Source organism: Chinchilla lanigera, unplaced genomic scaffold, assembly GCF_000276665.1.
Source record: "Chinchilla lanigera isolate Chin_1 unplaced genomic scaffold, ChiLan1.0 scaffold00002, whole genome shotgun sequence".
NCBI classification, from domain to species: Eukaryota; Metazoa; Chordata; class Mammalia; order Rodentia; family Chinchillidae; genus Chinchilla; species Chinchilla lanigera.
The window spans coordinates 8,227,581-8,242,927 of NW_004955403.1; the positions used below are offsets into that span (position 1 = coordinate 8,227,581).

Consider the following 15,347-nt stretch of genomic DNA (forward strand, 5'->3'; position numbering starts at 1 on the left):
GCTTCAATTTCTAGCACTGTAGGGAGAAAAAAAATTCCACAAAGTAAACTCTCAGTCTGAGAAATACACTACTTGCTTTAAAATGAACACAATCCTTCTTCGTAATAAATACTGGGAAATGTTTTAAAATCAGACTTCACATGCAATCAGATGTTCCTGCCTTTTCTTTGTAGGAGTTCCCCAATATCGCTAATTACTTTTTACCCTGACAGTGTTGGCAAGAATGGGAACGGGAACAATAGAAAGCATAAATCTTCAAAGTCAAGTTTAATTAAGTACAATCTTTTGAGATATATTTTGGAACAAGAGAAAAGGTTCTTTTATGGCAAGGCCTGGAACTATTTGCACACAATATGGTATGCGGAAAGCAGGGATAGATTTAGAAGATAGATGGGATAAATACACAAGCACCTTCACGTGCAATGCACTCCCACCATTTATCATCAGTGTGTGCCAGCAGTTCCTCCCATACACACAGAAACGCCACTGTCACATAAAGAGCACCAGGCACTTGAGTCTCCTTTCTCTCTGCTTTCAATAGGTTAAAAAAATGCAAGTGATCACACACTGCTGTACACACACAATATATGCTGAAACTCCTTAGTAATCTACACAATAGTATTTCCCCTTTCAAAGTTTTAAAACAATATATTTGAGCAATCTCTAGAATATGAATAGCAGATTTGATCAAATAAAGAACTGTAAGACCAGGGTTGTAGGGAAAAACCCAAGCTCCTTCTGAAAATTAAATCATACAAGAAAGCAGTGAAGGTGACTTTTTGTGTATCATTCCACTCAGTATAAATTCTGAGGAAGTTTTATTCTAAATCATTCCTATAACACTCAATTTAACAATGCTTTTCCTGCTGTTAAGACAACAATGGATAAAATGAATTAAGCAGTGAAGAATATCATATTCTTCCTCAGAAAAAGCTTTTCCTGGAAATAGGGCTTTTCCTCAAGTTATCAAGTGGAAAAACAACAATAATATTTGGAAAAAGTCTTTATTCAAGTAATGCTACAACCAATAGGAAACAAACTCCCCCCTAAAAATCCATCAATACTATACTGCATTTAAAAAAAAAATCAAATCAATCCCTTTGGAGTATTTCTAGTTTCACTTTGAGGCAGCCAGAAAAAATGAACATTGAAAAGTTATCTTCATGAAGGATAATTTCTAAGTTAAAATCCCATCTATCATACTTTTAAAAGGTTAGAGTTGCTTTTATAAAAAAAAAAAACCAATGAAATCAGCTTAAAATAAATTTATTGTACAATACAAAAAGGCAAACTGGAAAATAAAGGTACATTATTAAATATACAAAGCAAATGAAAGAAAGCTGAACAACACAAATGTTTCAATCCAAACACTAAGATAAAATGCACAACATTTATGCTAAAAACAAAGTATTTTAGAAAGAATACGCATTTCAAATGAAATGTTAATGATGCAAAAAAAGGAAAAAAAGAAAAACAAATATGCTATCTTGCAAATGCTTGAATATCAAGAATCAATAATGGCACACAACATCAAACCCAACAACACTGGGTACTTTTCAATAACTTTATTTGAAAAGATACTAGGAATACTGAAGGAATCAAAATGTGTCCTTAAAACTGGCAAAGTTTTTTCTTTTTGTTGTAGGCCTATTCACAACATCTTACCTCTTCTCCCATTTATAACTTCCTACAAGCATTTCTAATGCTTGGTCTTCACAACATGCTCTCAACACAGCCGCCTGCATAACCGTACTTCCCTCCTAAGTGTGCATTTAAGCCTTTACAACGTTATACGAAGTGTCATAAACTGACCTAATTTTGAGATCTATACAAATATATGCACACAATGTAAAAACAATCTTTATTTCATAAAGACCAATCTCTGAATGAAATAGCAAAATATACCAAAATTGTGAGCATAGTGGGGAAAAAAACAAGACCTTTTTTTTCAATTAAGGCATTCAAGTACGTGAATCACAAATGGTCCTGGAGGAACCAACGGAAAGCTGACAGCACTCACAGGTGCAGAGCGGGCAAACCCTTGAGACCATCCAGGTAAGATACGCATCTGACCATCGAGGATCACTGAAGGAAATAAAGGCCTTGGTAAAATCTAAAAGTTAATGGCTTAGGGATTTAAATTTATACACAAGTCAGCCCAAAAGGCTTTCGACCAGCACCTCTGGGAAGGAACTTCTTTCCTAACACAGTCCCCAAATTCAAGACCTCATGTGAGTAAGATTTTCCCTGTCTACGTTTGCACTGGCACGTAACAAACCCAGTGAAGTCTCTTCTGCTACGTGGCTCTTACAGTCTCCACCCGACTGCATGCATGCCACCGCTCCAGGGGCACCCTGAGGGGCGCACACAGGAGGAAGAAGTGTGAATAGGCCTTACAGAACTTTACAATCACTTTGCCAAGACAGATTTTCAAAATACTGTGCATAATTATTTGACATCAGGTTATGTAGAACCTTAGGTTCTCCTTTTAAAAACAAGTTTTGATTCTCAATATTGCATTTTTATAACCGAGCAAAAGGATTCAGATCTAACATATTTTAGGTAGCATACTTACTAAACTCATTTTCTAAATTCTCTAATAATAGTTCAAATAGAACAAACTTTGTTATAATTTATCACAAAAGAAATATTCATTAGCATCTATGAAATTATTAGGGTAATAAAATTATTAAAAGCTAAAAAAAAATCAAAAGTTTCCATTCATACTTAAATATAACAGAAAAAGCTAGGTGGATAATATGAAAATAAAATCCACACTTAAGACTCTCCCTGTCTCTCCTAACCAATGATTAACTAACCATTATAGCTTTTTAACAATGAGACATGTCAGTATCTCACCCCTGAAATTCTTTGGCTGGAATGTTTCAGTCAGGTTAAAGACCTTCCTGTATAGGTAATTCTGACAGAACACTGGAGTTGCAACGTGATGAAGCAAGAAAATCTACTTAAAAGTTTGATAAAATTTTAAATTAATCTTTAAAAATTTAAAGCCATTCTATCACTAAAAATGACATACATGTAAACTTAAGCTAATTTTATGACCAGCTATTTTAAATACAGTAATTTGGGATTCATTACAGTGGAACTTTGGTCCATGAACTTAATTTACTCTAAGATTTTGGGGGAAACGGCCATGTCTGTGTTCGTGTTCATGTGGGAAAGATGGCCATGGTTATATATATCACCAGATGTAGAGTTCACAAAGAAAAGCAAATTGTTGCTAGACATTTGTTTGAGAATCAAACTGTTTGCAAACAAAAGCTTTCATGAACCAAGGTACCACTGTATTCTGCCTCTTTTTAGCTTTGTATTTAGCATATAAGCACTTTCTATTTTCACTATCAACATCATGTTGGTTTTAAAAGTAGAAAAAAACTGCAACGAAACTTATGAATTCAATTTGTGAGTTTTAGAAGTTATGACAATGGAATTATCTGACTATGTATTTAAAATTTTAATTACATGAAGAAAGTTTTCATAATTTTCCTTATAGCATTTTTAAAAAATAAAGCAAACTTGCTTCATAACTTGTAAGTACTCTTAAATACCAAAAAATCCATTTTAAATCTATTATCTTCATACAAAGATTACAAGGGAAAGAAAGTTTTGTGGTTCCAGCACCCGCGGTTGAGAACACACACACACACAAAATCAAATAAATATTTCAAAAAAGCTTAAGATGTTTGTTGAAAGGTTAAATGAAGAACTTTTGAAACTAGGACCCATTTCTTTAGCTTTTCTCTCCCAGACTTTCCATTCTATACACTACAGTTGTGGAGATGTCCTCATTTGACTCAGGTGACACTTTTTTCCATACTGTCTCTTTTAAAGCAAGTTCTTGTTGGAGACTTTCATAGTCCAATGGTCCAAAGGAATGCTAGTTGTTCAAGCAACATACATAATTAGTGCACTTGGGTGAAGAAAGGTCCAAGCTATAAAATGGTATTTGTCGATGAACGTTACGACAACCTGGTAACATTTCCACCCCCTGCCATCAGGTATCTTGCTCCACGTTACTCCCACTGACGCCCACCAAGTCCTACTCTGTCGGCTTTGCAAAATCCTCTGTTACCACAAGTTACTTTGATTGATCAAACAAAAAAATTTAGTTTGGCACTAACAAAAATGTACTCTGTATGTAAAGTATTCACTACTTACAAGTGCATCAAGCATAACAGGTTATGTTACCATAAACATTTTCCATGTGGGATGCAAAGGAATTGAATTATTATTCTCAACACGAGCCCCCTGGTCCAGTGAAAATAGCTCCAAAAATATACACGCACATGTATGTGTGTGTGTATGTATATATAATATGAAGCCGAACAGTAACAATAGAGTATTTTAAAGAGTATGAGGAATACTGCATTAAACACTCGTTCTAAAAAAATGTTTACTCTTCAACATAAAATATGTTGAGGCTTTACAACGTCTGTCGTCAATATATAATACCTTCCCATTTATTTAGTCATCCATCCACAAGTAAGCAATAAGTTAAATATAACTTCAATTAAAAACTGTCACTACAAATAGAGTAAAAATAAGGCTTTCTTTTTAATATAACAGGTAGCACATTCTAATGTCTTCTTTTAACAGAATCAATTCTAAAACTTGCTTAAAACAGCAGAAAACAGCCACTGCCCTTAGGCTACTTCCAATTTAAATAACAAAACAATATTTAATACCTTGTACTAGTGATCCAGGATTAAGGTATCAATTTGTTTACACTCGTTCAAGACTGGCAAAAACAAGAGACCACTATCAAACTCAAACTTTACTTCAACAGCCAAGTCTCACTTTCTCCCTCTTAAAAGAATGCTACAGAATAAACTAAGAAAGAATCTGGCTTACCCTTTGATCACCACCTTCTCTTCGAGGATCAAGCTTTTTTGCAAAGTGTCTCAAATTATCATAGTTATGGAAATTACACAAAGAAACAAGATCCTGTAAAAAGTTATAGGGAACACGTATAAGATATTAGCTATTCAGTTGCTAAGTGCTCACATTTTAATGAACTATGCTTATTCCTGTCCAGATCAACTATTATGTCATAGAAACACCACTGCATGCTAATCAAGCCCACAATGCACCAGGAAGACTGAAATCAGAGTAAGGTACAAGCTGTGAGCGCATTCTGACCAGCTAACTCTAGGGCTTAACCACTCAAATTCTCTTTCCCCCTCTAAGGGGGTCTACAGTAACAAGCTACATGAAAGAATTCTTCTATGAAATAAGTATAAAGTACGGTGAAATGTAAGTAAGCTTGTTACAATCTTTCACAATTTATATATAAGCCAATGTTATTCTCTAATTTTTGTAAGATATGAAAGACTAAATAATAAGTAACAATTTTAATTGAAAAGTCTGCAGAAGATATACTGGTACTTAATATAAACTCTACGAAGCAATAAATGTAAATAAAATCAGAACCTGAAATATGAGCAAGAACTGGTATGAAAACACAGTACTGAACTAATCAAGAGTAAGTAACATTTTTAAATTTTATTTTTATTTGCATATTTCCTTAAAGATTTTTAAAGGTAGTAAATACATTAAACTATTCACATTAAAGATGATATAATAAACTGTAATTCTTAAAATGTTTTGATTTTAAATTACTTCTCTTTTGTTGGTTTTGAAAACCAAATTAATTGCAATCATAGAAATTAAAGCATAAACATCAAACAAATGTAATGCTTTGTGAGAACAACCGAATGGGAACCACCTGTATTCCTCCGAGCTTCTCCCTTGGCTATCCAGGTACACAGGCAGGCTGAGTACCAAGTCAGTGAGCTATGGAAAATGGAATCAGCAGCTGGCTCGTCTTCTATGGTCTTTACTTTATTAAGAACACAGACTTACATGACAGAAGTGAATTCCTTTAACACTGTTGCCCATCTTGTCCAGAGGAGGAGACCAGCACATCATGCCCATGACATTGGGGACAACTAAAAGAATGCCTCCAGCAACTCCAGATTTTGCAGGAAGACCAACCTAAAAATAACACAGTAAAATAGAGACTCATGTAAATGAAAACTGTCATGTCTACCATTAGGGAATTGGCTAAAAAATCATGACATAAATACAGGCAAGAGAATTTCTGCAAAAAAATGTAGGCAAATATTTATCAACTTGTTTTTAATATAGTAAATAAAAAGGACAAGTTATAAAAGTTTGATTTTTTTTAAATTTTAAAGAAAAAACAAAAAATTTCCAAAACAATGTAAGGGGGTAACAATGGTTCATACGTTGCATATTGTTATATTTAAATTAGTTATTCAGAGTACAAGATATCAGCATTTAATTGTCCAAACAATATTAGCACAAACCCACCTTTTCAACGAACTAAGAGAAATAGTAGCATAACTATCTTAACTACACATATATATATTTTTTCCTTTTGCTTTTCCCTTCCTTCTTTTCTCCATTCCCCCAAACCAGTTTCTCTTTCCTTTTTAAGTTTCTTCCCCTTTTACAATAATCTATTTTACACTTTGGATCTTATTTACTCTTTCAGCTTCTCACACTAGGGAGACAATACGATCTTTACACACTTATGACTGGTTTATTTCACTTACAAGTATGGTCTCTAGTTTCATCCATTTACCTATAACAGTCTCCTGTTTACCCTTCTTTATGGCTGAGTAATATTCCATGATAAAATAAGACCACATCTTTTTTATCCACCCCTCAGTTGATGGGCATTTGGGTTGTTTCCAAGATCTAGGTATTATAAATTGTGCTGCTATAAACATGGGTGAACATCTATCACTGTGGTACAATGTTTTTAATCCTTCTGGGAAGATACCCAGAAGGGGAATAGCTGGGTCAAATGGGATCTCCAATCCTAGTTTTTTGAGGAATCTCCACACTGACGTCCTCAGTGGTTATACCAGTCTACGTTGCCAATAGTGGAGAAGGGCTCCTTTTTCCGCACAGCCCCTCCAGCATTTGTTATTGATTTGATTTCTTGATAATAACCATTCTTTCCAGGGTGGGAAGGAATCCCAGAGTTGTTTTAATTTGCTTCTCTTGAATGATCAGTGACAGTTTGGGATACATTAGAATATAGAAAAAATTTTGAAAGATACATTCTAAGAAGTTAAAGTAGTCACATTTAAACTGTGGGGTTATGGATACTTTCATTTTATTCTTGACTAATTTTCTAACTCTGCTAAAATAAGCATGCATTGCTTTTATGTAAGAAGTTATTTTAAAAAAAATTTATAACTATAAATAATGACAAATTGTATGGTCTTAAAAGATTTTCTAGGTATATTGTACTATCTGAGAAAGCTCTGAGGAATAAGACAAATCGTAATTCAAATCAGTGTGCTTCAAAAAGGCTTATATGCAAAACCTGGCAACCATTATGATGAAAGGCAAATTAGTATCCTCAGGATAGTTGGTGTTTATTAGCGGCTGACATTTAGACATTAAGTACTTCTCTCTTTTTTTAGCAGTACTGGGGATTGAATCTGACCTTCATACTGAGCTACATCCCCAGCACTTTTATTTTTTCATGTGGAGACAAGATCTTGATAAACTGCCCAGATTGGGCTGGAATTTGCAATCCTCCTGCCTCAGCCTTCCAGAGTACTGACTATAGGTATGTGCCAACTCAGCCTGACTATGAAGTACCTCTTGACAAATGTAAACCAATGAGGCAACCTTGCACAAAACTAAGCAAAATAAGCGAACAAAAACCCTACCTCCTGATTTGGATCTAACAATTTACAAGAAAAATACAAAGGACAACAGAAGTGGATGTAATCAGCAAAATCTAAACACTGAGAAATTATACAGGATAAAAGACGCAGTGTTTTCAATAAGAAAGAGACTAAAAGGAGATCTGTAGATTAAAGAGAGACACCAATCTCAATGTATAGTCTTTCCATGCACCCTAAGTCTGTTTTGTTTTTTTTTTGGTGCAGGAAATCGAACTGAGAACCTTGCGCTTCCCAGGCAGGCACTTGTGCCACTGAGCTATATTCCCGGCCGCATGCACCCTAAGTCTGAAACTGTAACATAATCATAATTTATAAAATGACCCAGGAAATATGAATGCTAAATATGTTGATATTAAATGTAGCAGTGATACGAAATTAATGCTATTAGTGTTTTTAAATAAAACAAAACAAAGTAGTGTTTTATATGCAAGTTTTTCACATATAGTAATGGTACTGTTACGTGGAGGAAGTGTGCATATAGATGGAGCCAGATTTGTCAAAAATTCATAATTATTTTTCAAGCTCAGTATACTTGAAAATTTCTAAAATGAAACAAGTTTTTAAAGGGCATCACGACACGGCACGAACAGGGTGACATAAGAGAGGCCTGTACTGAACACCCACAAGCCACCAGCGTGTGACCGAACCGGAAGTACATTTTTAAGGTTTAACAAAACTTTACATCCTTTGAAACATCTGTGGCTGTAACCAAAGATGTTAAACACTGTATCTATGCCCTCTTTTTCAACTGGAAGGGTTTTTGAAGTATGTAATCCCCATAATGCTGAGTATTAACAAGCAAAAGCAGACAGTCTATACTAACCTTGCACGCTGAAACGCCTCAAGAACAGCTTCTATGTAAATTAAAATTCCAAGTTTTCAAGAACATCTGGTAGACAATTTAACTCTATTCCTTACCAATTTGTAAAAGATTAACCTTAAAACAAGCCTCTCTTTCAAAAATTAATATACAGCTTTAGGAGCAAAGTTCAAACTGTATTTTTAAAAGAACTGGTCCAGACTAGCTTCTTGTTTGTGAAAATTAAGACTAATAAACACTTACATGAAAAGCGAACTGCCCTGAGAAATCATACATGCCACAGGAATGCATCAAACTCAGTGTGTTTCGAACAGCTTCAGGACTCAGGACTCTCTCACCAGAGATCGGGCAAAAGCCACCATTCGCCAGGGTTGCCGCCATCACGCTGGCTGACTCACAAGTCACTTCAATGGAGCAGAGCTGAGCAAGGAAAATGGTGAACACTGAAATTCTGGGCTCCGATCATTTTCACGTTACAGGTACCTTTTAAGATAACCTATTGGATTTGGCATTTCACACAGATCTGAAATATTTCTTGCAAAGGGATGAGTGTAATATAACTTGATGACATGCCAAAGATTTTGGGAGACCAAAGCTCTTTGCCCCTTTATAATTTAGCGTTTTAACAAGAACTAGGCTTGCATGAGCCAGCTCCTAAACACTAGGATTTGTTACTGCCTTATGTGATATTCATATATGCTTAAATATTAATGCTTTCTTGGAAAGCAGAAGTGTAAGTATTTTTAACACACCAGGAAAAAGCAAGCCATCGATACACTTTTCAGACAAAGCAACACACAGTAGCATCATTATAAATATCTACATGAGAAATCACCATCTTAGAGGGGAAAAATGCTAAAATTCTTGACATTTCACCTGTAACAAAGCTCAGCATCCATGTTTATTGATATTAAAAAAAATTCTATTTCTCCAGAACCACAGAATCTCCTTGCTACACTGTCCCAGTATAGCAAGCAAAAGCATTTAAAATTGACTTAATCATGAAAAACTTTCTCAAAGAAAGATGACTTAAATTTCATTGTTTAAATTTAAATTTCAACATTTCAAATTCACACATAGGAGTAACTGAAATTTTGGCGGTCTCCAACAGGCAGCACTGAACTGAGGTGTGTACACAACAGCTTACGGCATGGTCTGTCTCGAGCTCCAGGGTAGTACTAACAACTACGCTCACTCAGAAGGAAATGCACCACACCAGCTAAGCAATTAGCCTCCTAGCAGCAATTAACCTAGGACAGAGCAGTAGTGAAGATTACAGAAGACTGCAAATCAGCTAAGAAACTGACATTTCAAAACGCTGAATATGAACACTGATAGAGAAATAGCTTCTCCCAAAGTATAAAACAGAGCGTGGTTTGTAATTAGAAGAGTGTTTCCAGTACTATACATCATTTCCTGTATTTTGAGAAATTTTTTCCTGTTCTAATCTGAGGCATCAATTTTTAGAAGATACAGACATGAAACTGCCTTTCAAAAGGTATTTTTTAAAGTCAATGGCCTAGAGTCAAAATTTCAGAGACATCTTTATTTTGCAAAATGTGGCACACCTATTTATATATACAATTTGGACAATTAAAGTAAATTACCTGGAAATAGAAGTCCAGGATGCCCACCATGTCTGTACCTTCTGGAAAACACTGAAAAAGCACAAAAGTAATTTAAAATATAGGCACACAGGAAAAAAGTATACTCATGGATAAATGAGACTATGTTACGATTAAGTTTAAAAAATATACAGCATTTCATTTTAATTTAGAACAGTTTGATGTATAGAAGAGTGCTAACATGAAATTAAATAATAAAGTAAAATTACATTACATTACAGTATATGAATTTCCAGATACTAATTTCAGCGAAAATAATTCAAATTCATAAATCAATTACTGGATTAGCTACTGAAAATGTTAAAAATTAACAGTAATCAACAGCAATCAGGCTTCTTTAAAAAGTACTAAACCTCAAGCAGAATGTGCATTAACATAAAGACTCAAATATTTGGATACTGCCAGATACAAAGCAATTTAACAGTAACATTAACGATTTGGTAAAACTGACTCAAGAGAGCTTTGCAAATCTTCTGGATTTTCAGTAGTAAAAACTAGTTACTCAAAGGCCATTGTTAAGTTCTTAGTGTGTGATACCTCAGTTGTCAAATTCAATTCACTCCAAATTTGTGTTCAAACACTGAAAAATTTGGGAACTGAACATGTCTTCCCCATAAGAAATAATGAATAATCAAAAAACTGATTCTGAGGCCCACCGATTCCACGAGCACTATATGCTGTCTGGGCAGGAGGGGTGCTCAGAGTCAGCCATCAGCCGCCCCTTCCTGTCAGCGGTAAGGTGGGGCAGGTTTTGTCAAGTCAGATTTTTGATCAGCTTTGATCAAAGAAAGTTTCAACAAAGAGCAGTTGTTTTCTTTTTTAACTTTGCTGTTTGAGTGGTGGAAAGTTTAATCTTGGAGCTGTCTGAGAACTGAGATATCACTGCATATGCCATCATACTTTAGTAAACAAGGAATAATCTGAAATAGAAACAATTTAAAGACCTTCTTTTCTTTCAAGTAGTATCCTATTGCAAAATTTCGATCTCCACTTTCTCTTTCAGACTGAAACCTAGAAGAAAAAAAATCTGCTATTTACTTTCCATAGAAGAACGATGTTTCTTTAATTTGCACAGCAAAGGGCAGTATAAAGAACACGGACTGCTGAGTGCTAAGCGCTATTCTGTCACAAGGCTTTCACGTGCCCTGGGCAAGTCATTTAAATGGTAGTGTTCCTGGTTTGAATTTTCTCAGCTATAAAAATTCAGGTCTTTTTTTTAACCTTCACATTTTATACACTCACAGTACGTAATTTTTAAATTCTCAAGTATTTTACCATTAAAATACACTGAAAATTTATAGAATCCTCTGGCCTCCCTAAAAGTACATGCAACAGTTAATTCTAACTTGGTGATTCCATGGAGCTTTCAGTGAAGGAGGGACTCATATTGTGGATACTGATGACTCACAGGCTGAAGCGATTTCAGGGGAAACCTAGGCAGTGGCAGGTTCTATGCAGCAAGAACAAAGTTATGAAAGTACAAAAGACAGAAGAAGTCACTGTAAAAGCACCTAATCTGATGTATCTGGGAAAAAGTAGGTGGAGAAGAATGGAGAAACATCAAACTGGCAGAGAAGACTGGGACCAAATGAAGGTCAGTGAATGGCAAAAAAAATAATGGTGCCTGACGGTACACAAAGTTAGTTGCCCGAGTTATATTTTCTAAGGGTAACACTGACATGAGTTTCAAAGGGGAGAAAGAAAAAAACTGGGTGTTCTACTTGGTGTTCTATTACAGAATGAGAGCCAAGAGGCAGGCGGTAGGGACAGGAAGGGAAGGGAGTACAACAGCAAGCAAGCAGCTGGCTAAGTCTTCTGCGCTGAGAGGAAGCGGAGGCGGCAGGTAAGGTCTGGGACCAAGCCTGGACTCCAAGCGTGGCTTACTGAGAGGATGACAGCACGGACGTGAGACCCCCACAGCACAATCCGTGAGAAAAGGACTTTGACGTGGACATACTGCACGAGACAGAAGACTGCTCGTTGTGCAGGACCAGCGGGCGGCGCTCTGCATTAATGGCATGCACAGCCCCTTCTAACTGCATTTTAACGCTTTCACGATCAGAAAAATATTGGAAGTGGAGTCATGTTAACTTGCCATGATTTAAAAAAATATCAACATGGTGCAGATGAAAGGATTAACTACTCACAATTATCAGTGCTTTTGCACATAGTTCAATTTATCCAACACTACCTCATGTGCTAGATAACAGACACAGAACTGAAGTGGGAGACACAACCCAACCCTGTTCTGAAGGAACTGATGGGGTCGGGACAGAATAAGCTCAACAGAACACAGAACTTGTTTTATTGAGAACACAGAAAAGGTGAGATGAGATTCCTGAAAACTTTCTGGGGAAGATACTCAGGCTGATGAGCAGAACTACATAGCTCCAACCAAGACCTGGAAGCCCACAAGCCTGATATTTACTGTGTGGACCTACAGAGACAAGCCAAGTCAGTCTTGCTCTATGAAACTGTAGAGCTTTAAAAAAACCAAACCCACAAACAAAAATCCCTTTAACAAAATTTCTAAAAAGCAAAGATCTAAGGGTGACTATTTTCTTACACAATAACAAATATAAAGCATAAATCTTCGAATAAAAGCTATAAAAGCCACTAAGGGGACAGCTGGGAACATTTACATATTGACTACTGCCATATTTTTAAATTAACATTCTTGGACGTGTCACTGGTACTGTGGTCATGTAGGATAATGTCCTATTCTCAGGACATACATGCTAGGTGATTCAAGGGTGAAGTGTCACGCTATCTACAAATGTTTCAAATGACTGAGCAAAAAAATCTCTGTACATGTAGATTACATATATGTGCATGGAAAAACACATTTTTATCTATCTAGAGAGGAAGACAGAAAAAACAAACGAGACTAAGTATTAATCAAAAAATAGCTAGGTGAAAGATATCACATATTCATCGTTCAATCTTTCAAATTTTCTCTAGATTACAAACTTCAAAATTCAAAATAGGGGCAAAAATCAAATTAGCTAGGGACAGAGATAAAGGGAAGTATCAGGCAAGAAAATTGAGCCCCAGTAATTTGAGGTAAATTGGGGTTTCTGCTTATATGTGCAGAGAAAATAAATTTATTAAAACTAACATTTTTAAATGTTCCTGTTGCGTAACTTAGAAATGATTTTTCTCTAGTGACGAAATTTTAGGTAATTTTCACAGAAATCAGTCTGAGGACTAATAGAGAGCACATTAATTCTAAAAACAGTAAATATTCACGTGTACACAGGAGAAGTAACAAAGCAATAGTGAAAACAAAACTGTAAAATCTAGAGTTTTTGTTAAAGAGTTTTGACCAACTAAAAAAGCCTAAGTTACAAATTAGACTCACGTGGCATTACTGAATCCAACATATTCATTACCAGCCATCTTATTCAAAAACTGCATCACCTATGAACCAAAATTAGAAAGTATTAGTAAACATAAGACAAATATACAAGCAATACAGCATAAACAGAACTCTATGTTGCACTTACATAGTCAAATTTCTCAGCATTGTTTACTCCTTGCTGCAAAGAAATCAGAGACATAAATATGTTACTATAGACGCCACCATAGTTAAGTTTTAAGATAATGTAATAACAAAATTTCAAACTGCTACCATTATTATTAATAGAATGCATTAGTACTTTTAAATCTAGAAAATACTTCTAGAGTAATTTAATATTTAAACTTTTTTATGTGTTCTTTAACATCTATAAATTGAGGAAAAAAATCAAAATTACAAAGGGAATGCTTTATTTTAAGTATAATTTTACTCAACCCGAAGTTACATAATTTTAAACACAAGTAACCCCCAAATCCTTGTATCATCCATGCCACCACATAATCTGCTAATACGAATGGTAGTTTTGTATTTTAAAAAACTTAAAATAAAGTTTCACCCTTAAAAAACTATATATATGTCATTATTCTCGAGAACAATCTGTATTTTTTAAGAAAACCCATACGCCAATATTAATTGAGTTAGAAAAATGAGTTACAATGCAAAACTGACTGATCCTTTAGAATTCTAGAATAGGCAAACATTCTGGATACATTTTAGTGTGGAGAAAGCTCTGTCCTTAATATCTCTCCTTGTACAACAAGGCTTCAACTAAAAAATGTTGCAGTTCATAGTCTCTAAGAAATTAGCTACAAGTATATTTAGCATTATGCCAATTCAGAGTGTGGAGGATGTATTGTTTCATTCACTTCTATTTCTGACATGTTATCTACTTCAAATGTCATTAGGAAAAAAACCTATGTAATGTAGATCAGTTCAAGTAGCCAAATGGTTTCATTTTACCTCGGCGAAGTTTACAAAGCAGTAAGTTGTAGATCTGAAATCAAACGTATTAATTGGTGATATGCACCCAATAGAAACAATACATCTCTAATTTCTAAAACAGACTTAAAATAATTTGACCACTAGTCTTTAAAAACAATGATTTACCCTAAAAAAATCTAAAACGTTCCACTTTAAAATGTTACTATGGGTGCAGGGGTAGGAGTGAGGGGCACTTTTTCCAGATTGTTATTTAACTGAATAAAGGTAGGTTTGTTCTCCATTTGAGAAGATCAGGGTATGGGTGGTTAGCAGGTGAAACCTTACAAATCAATTTATTTAACAAGTTCAGGCCCACATAAAAATAGTAACTGGAAGAACACCACATTATTTCATCAAAATGAAGCATTAACAAAAATAAGATAATTTAGTACCAGCCAGATTATAATCCCTATATATTCTCACTAAAGCATCCTTTGACATATTTTAAGCTTTATTTTCTTATATTAAAAATCAAAATGTAGAAATGTAACTCCAAAGCTGTTCAATGAAAAATAATTAAAAGAAGAAATTACCAACTTCATTGAACTGTTGCAGTTGTCAAAATATTCCATAGATCCTAATGCTGTAAAATATGTAACAACATTTAAGCCACAAAAACCTTTTCAACCTTGGAAAAAGCACAAAAAAAAAAAAAAAAAAAAAAAACCTGCCTGGCAAGTGCAAGGTCGTGAGTTCGGTTCCCGGTACCGGAGAAAAACAAAAAAAAAAAAAAAAAAGTGTCAACCAGTGGATCCACTGAGTACAATAGTAGTTTTCATATTACTGCAAACATTTCTCATCTGTCTTTCTCT

General features: G+C 34.9%; 1 protein-coding gene across 2 annotated transcripts in view; it reads right to left on the reverse strand.

The window, feature by feature from the left end:
- The window catches only part of Gls (glutaminase), a 66,162-nt gene that overhangs the window by 32,340 nt on the left and 18,475 nt on the right, over positions 1-15,347 (reverse strand). The window contains exons 4-11 of one of the 2 annotated variants that reach the window (XM_013512252.1): positions 14,515-14,548; positions 13,703-13,735; positions 13,558-13,616; positions 11,141-11,207; positions 10,179-10,229; positions 8,815-8,991; positions 5,884-6,015; positions 4,873-4,965 (exon numbers count right to left, since the gene is read on the reverse strand). In XM_013512252.1, coding sequence (XP_013367706.1) covers positions 4,873-4,965; positions 5,884-6,015; positions 8,815-8,991; positions 10,179-10,229; positions 11,141-11,207; positions 13,558-13,616; positions 13,703-13,735; positions 14,515-14,548 — 646 coding nt within the window. The remainder of the gene's footprint in view (positions 1-4,872; positions 4,966-5,883; positions 6,016-8,814; positions 8,992-10,178; positions 10,230-11,140; positions 11,208-13,557; positions 13,617-13,702; positions 13,736-14,514; positions 14,549-15,347) is intronic. The other variant, XM_005373298.1, reaches the window with a different exon arrangement.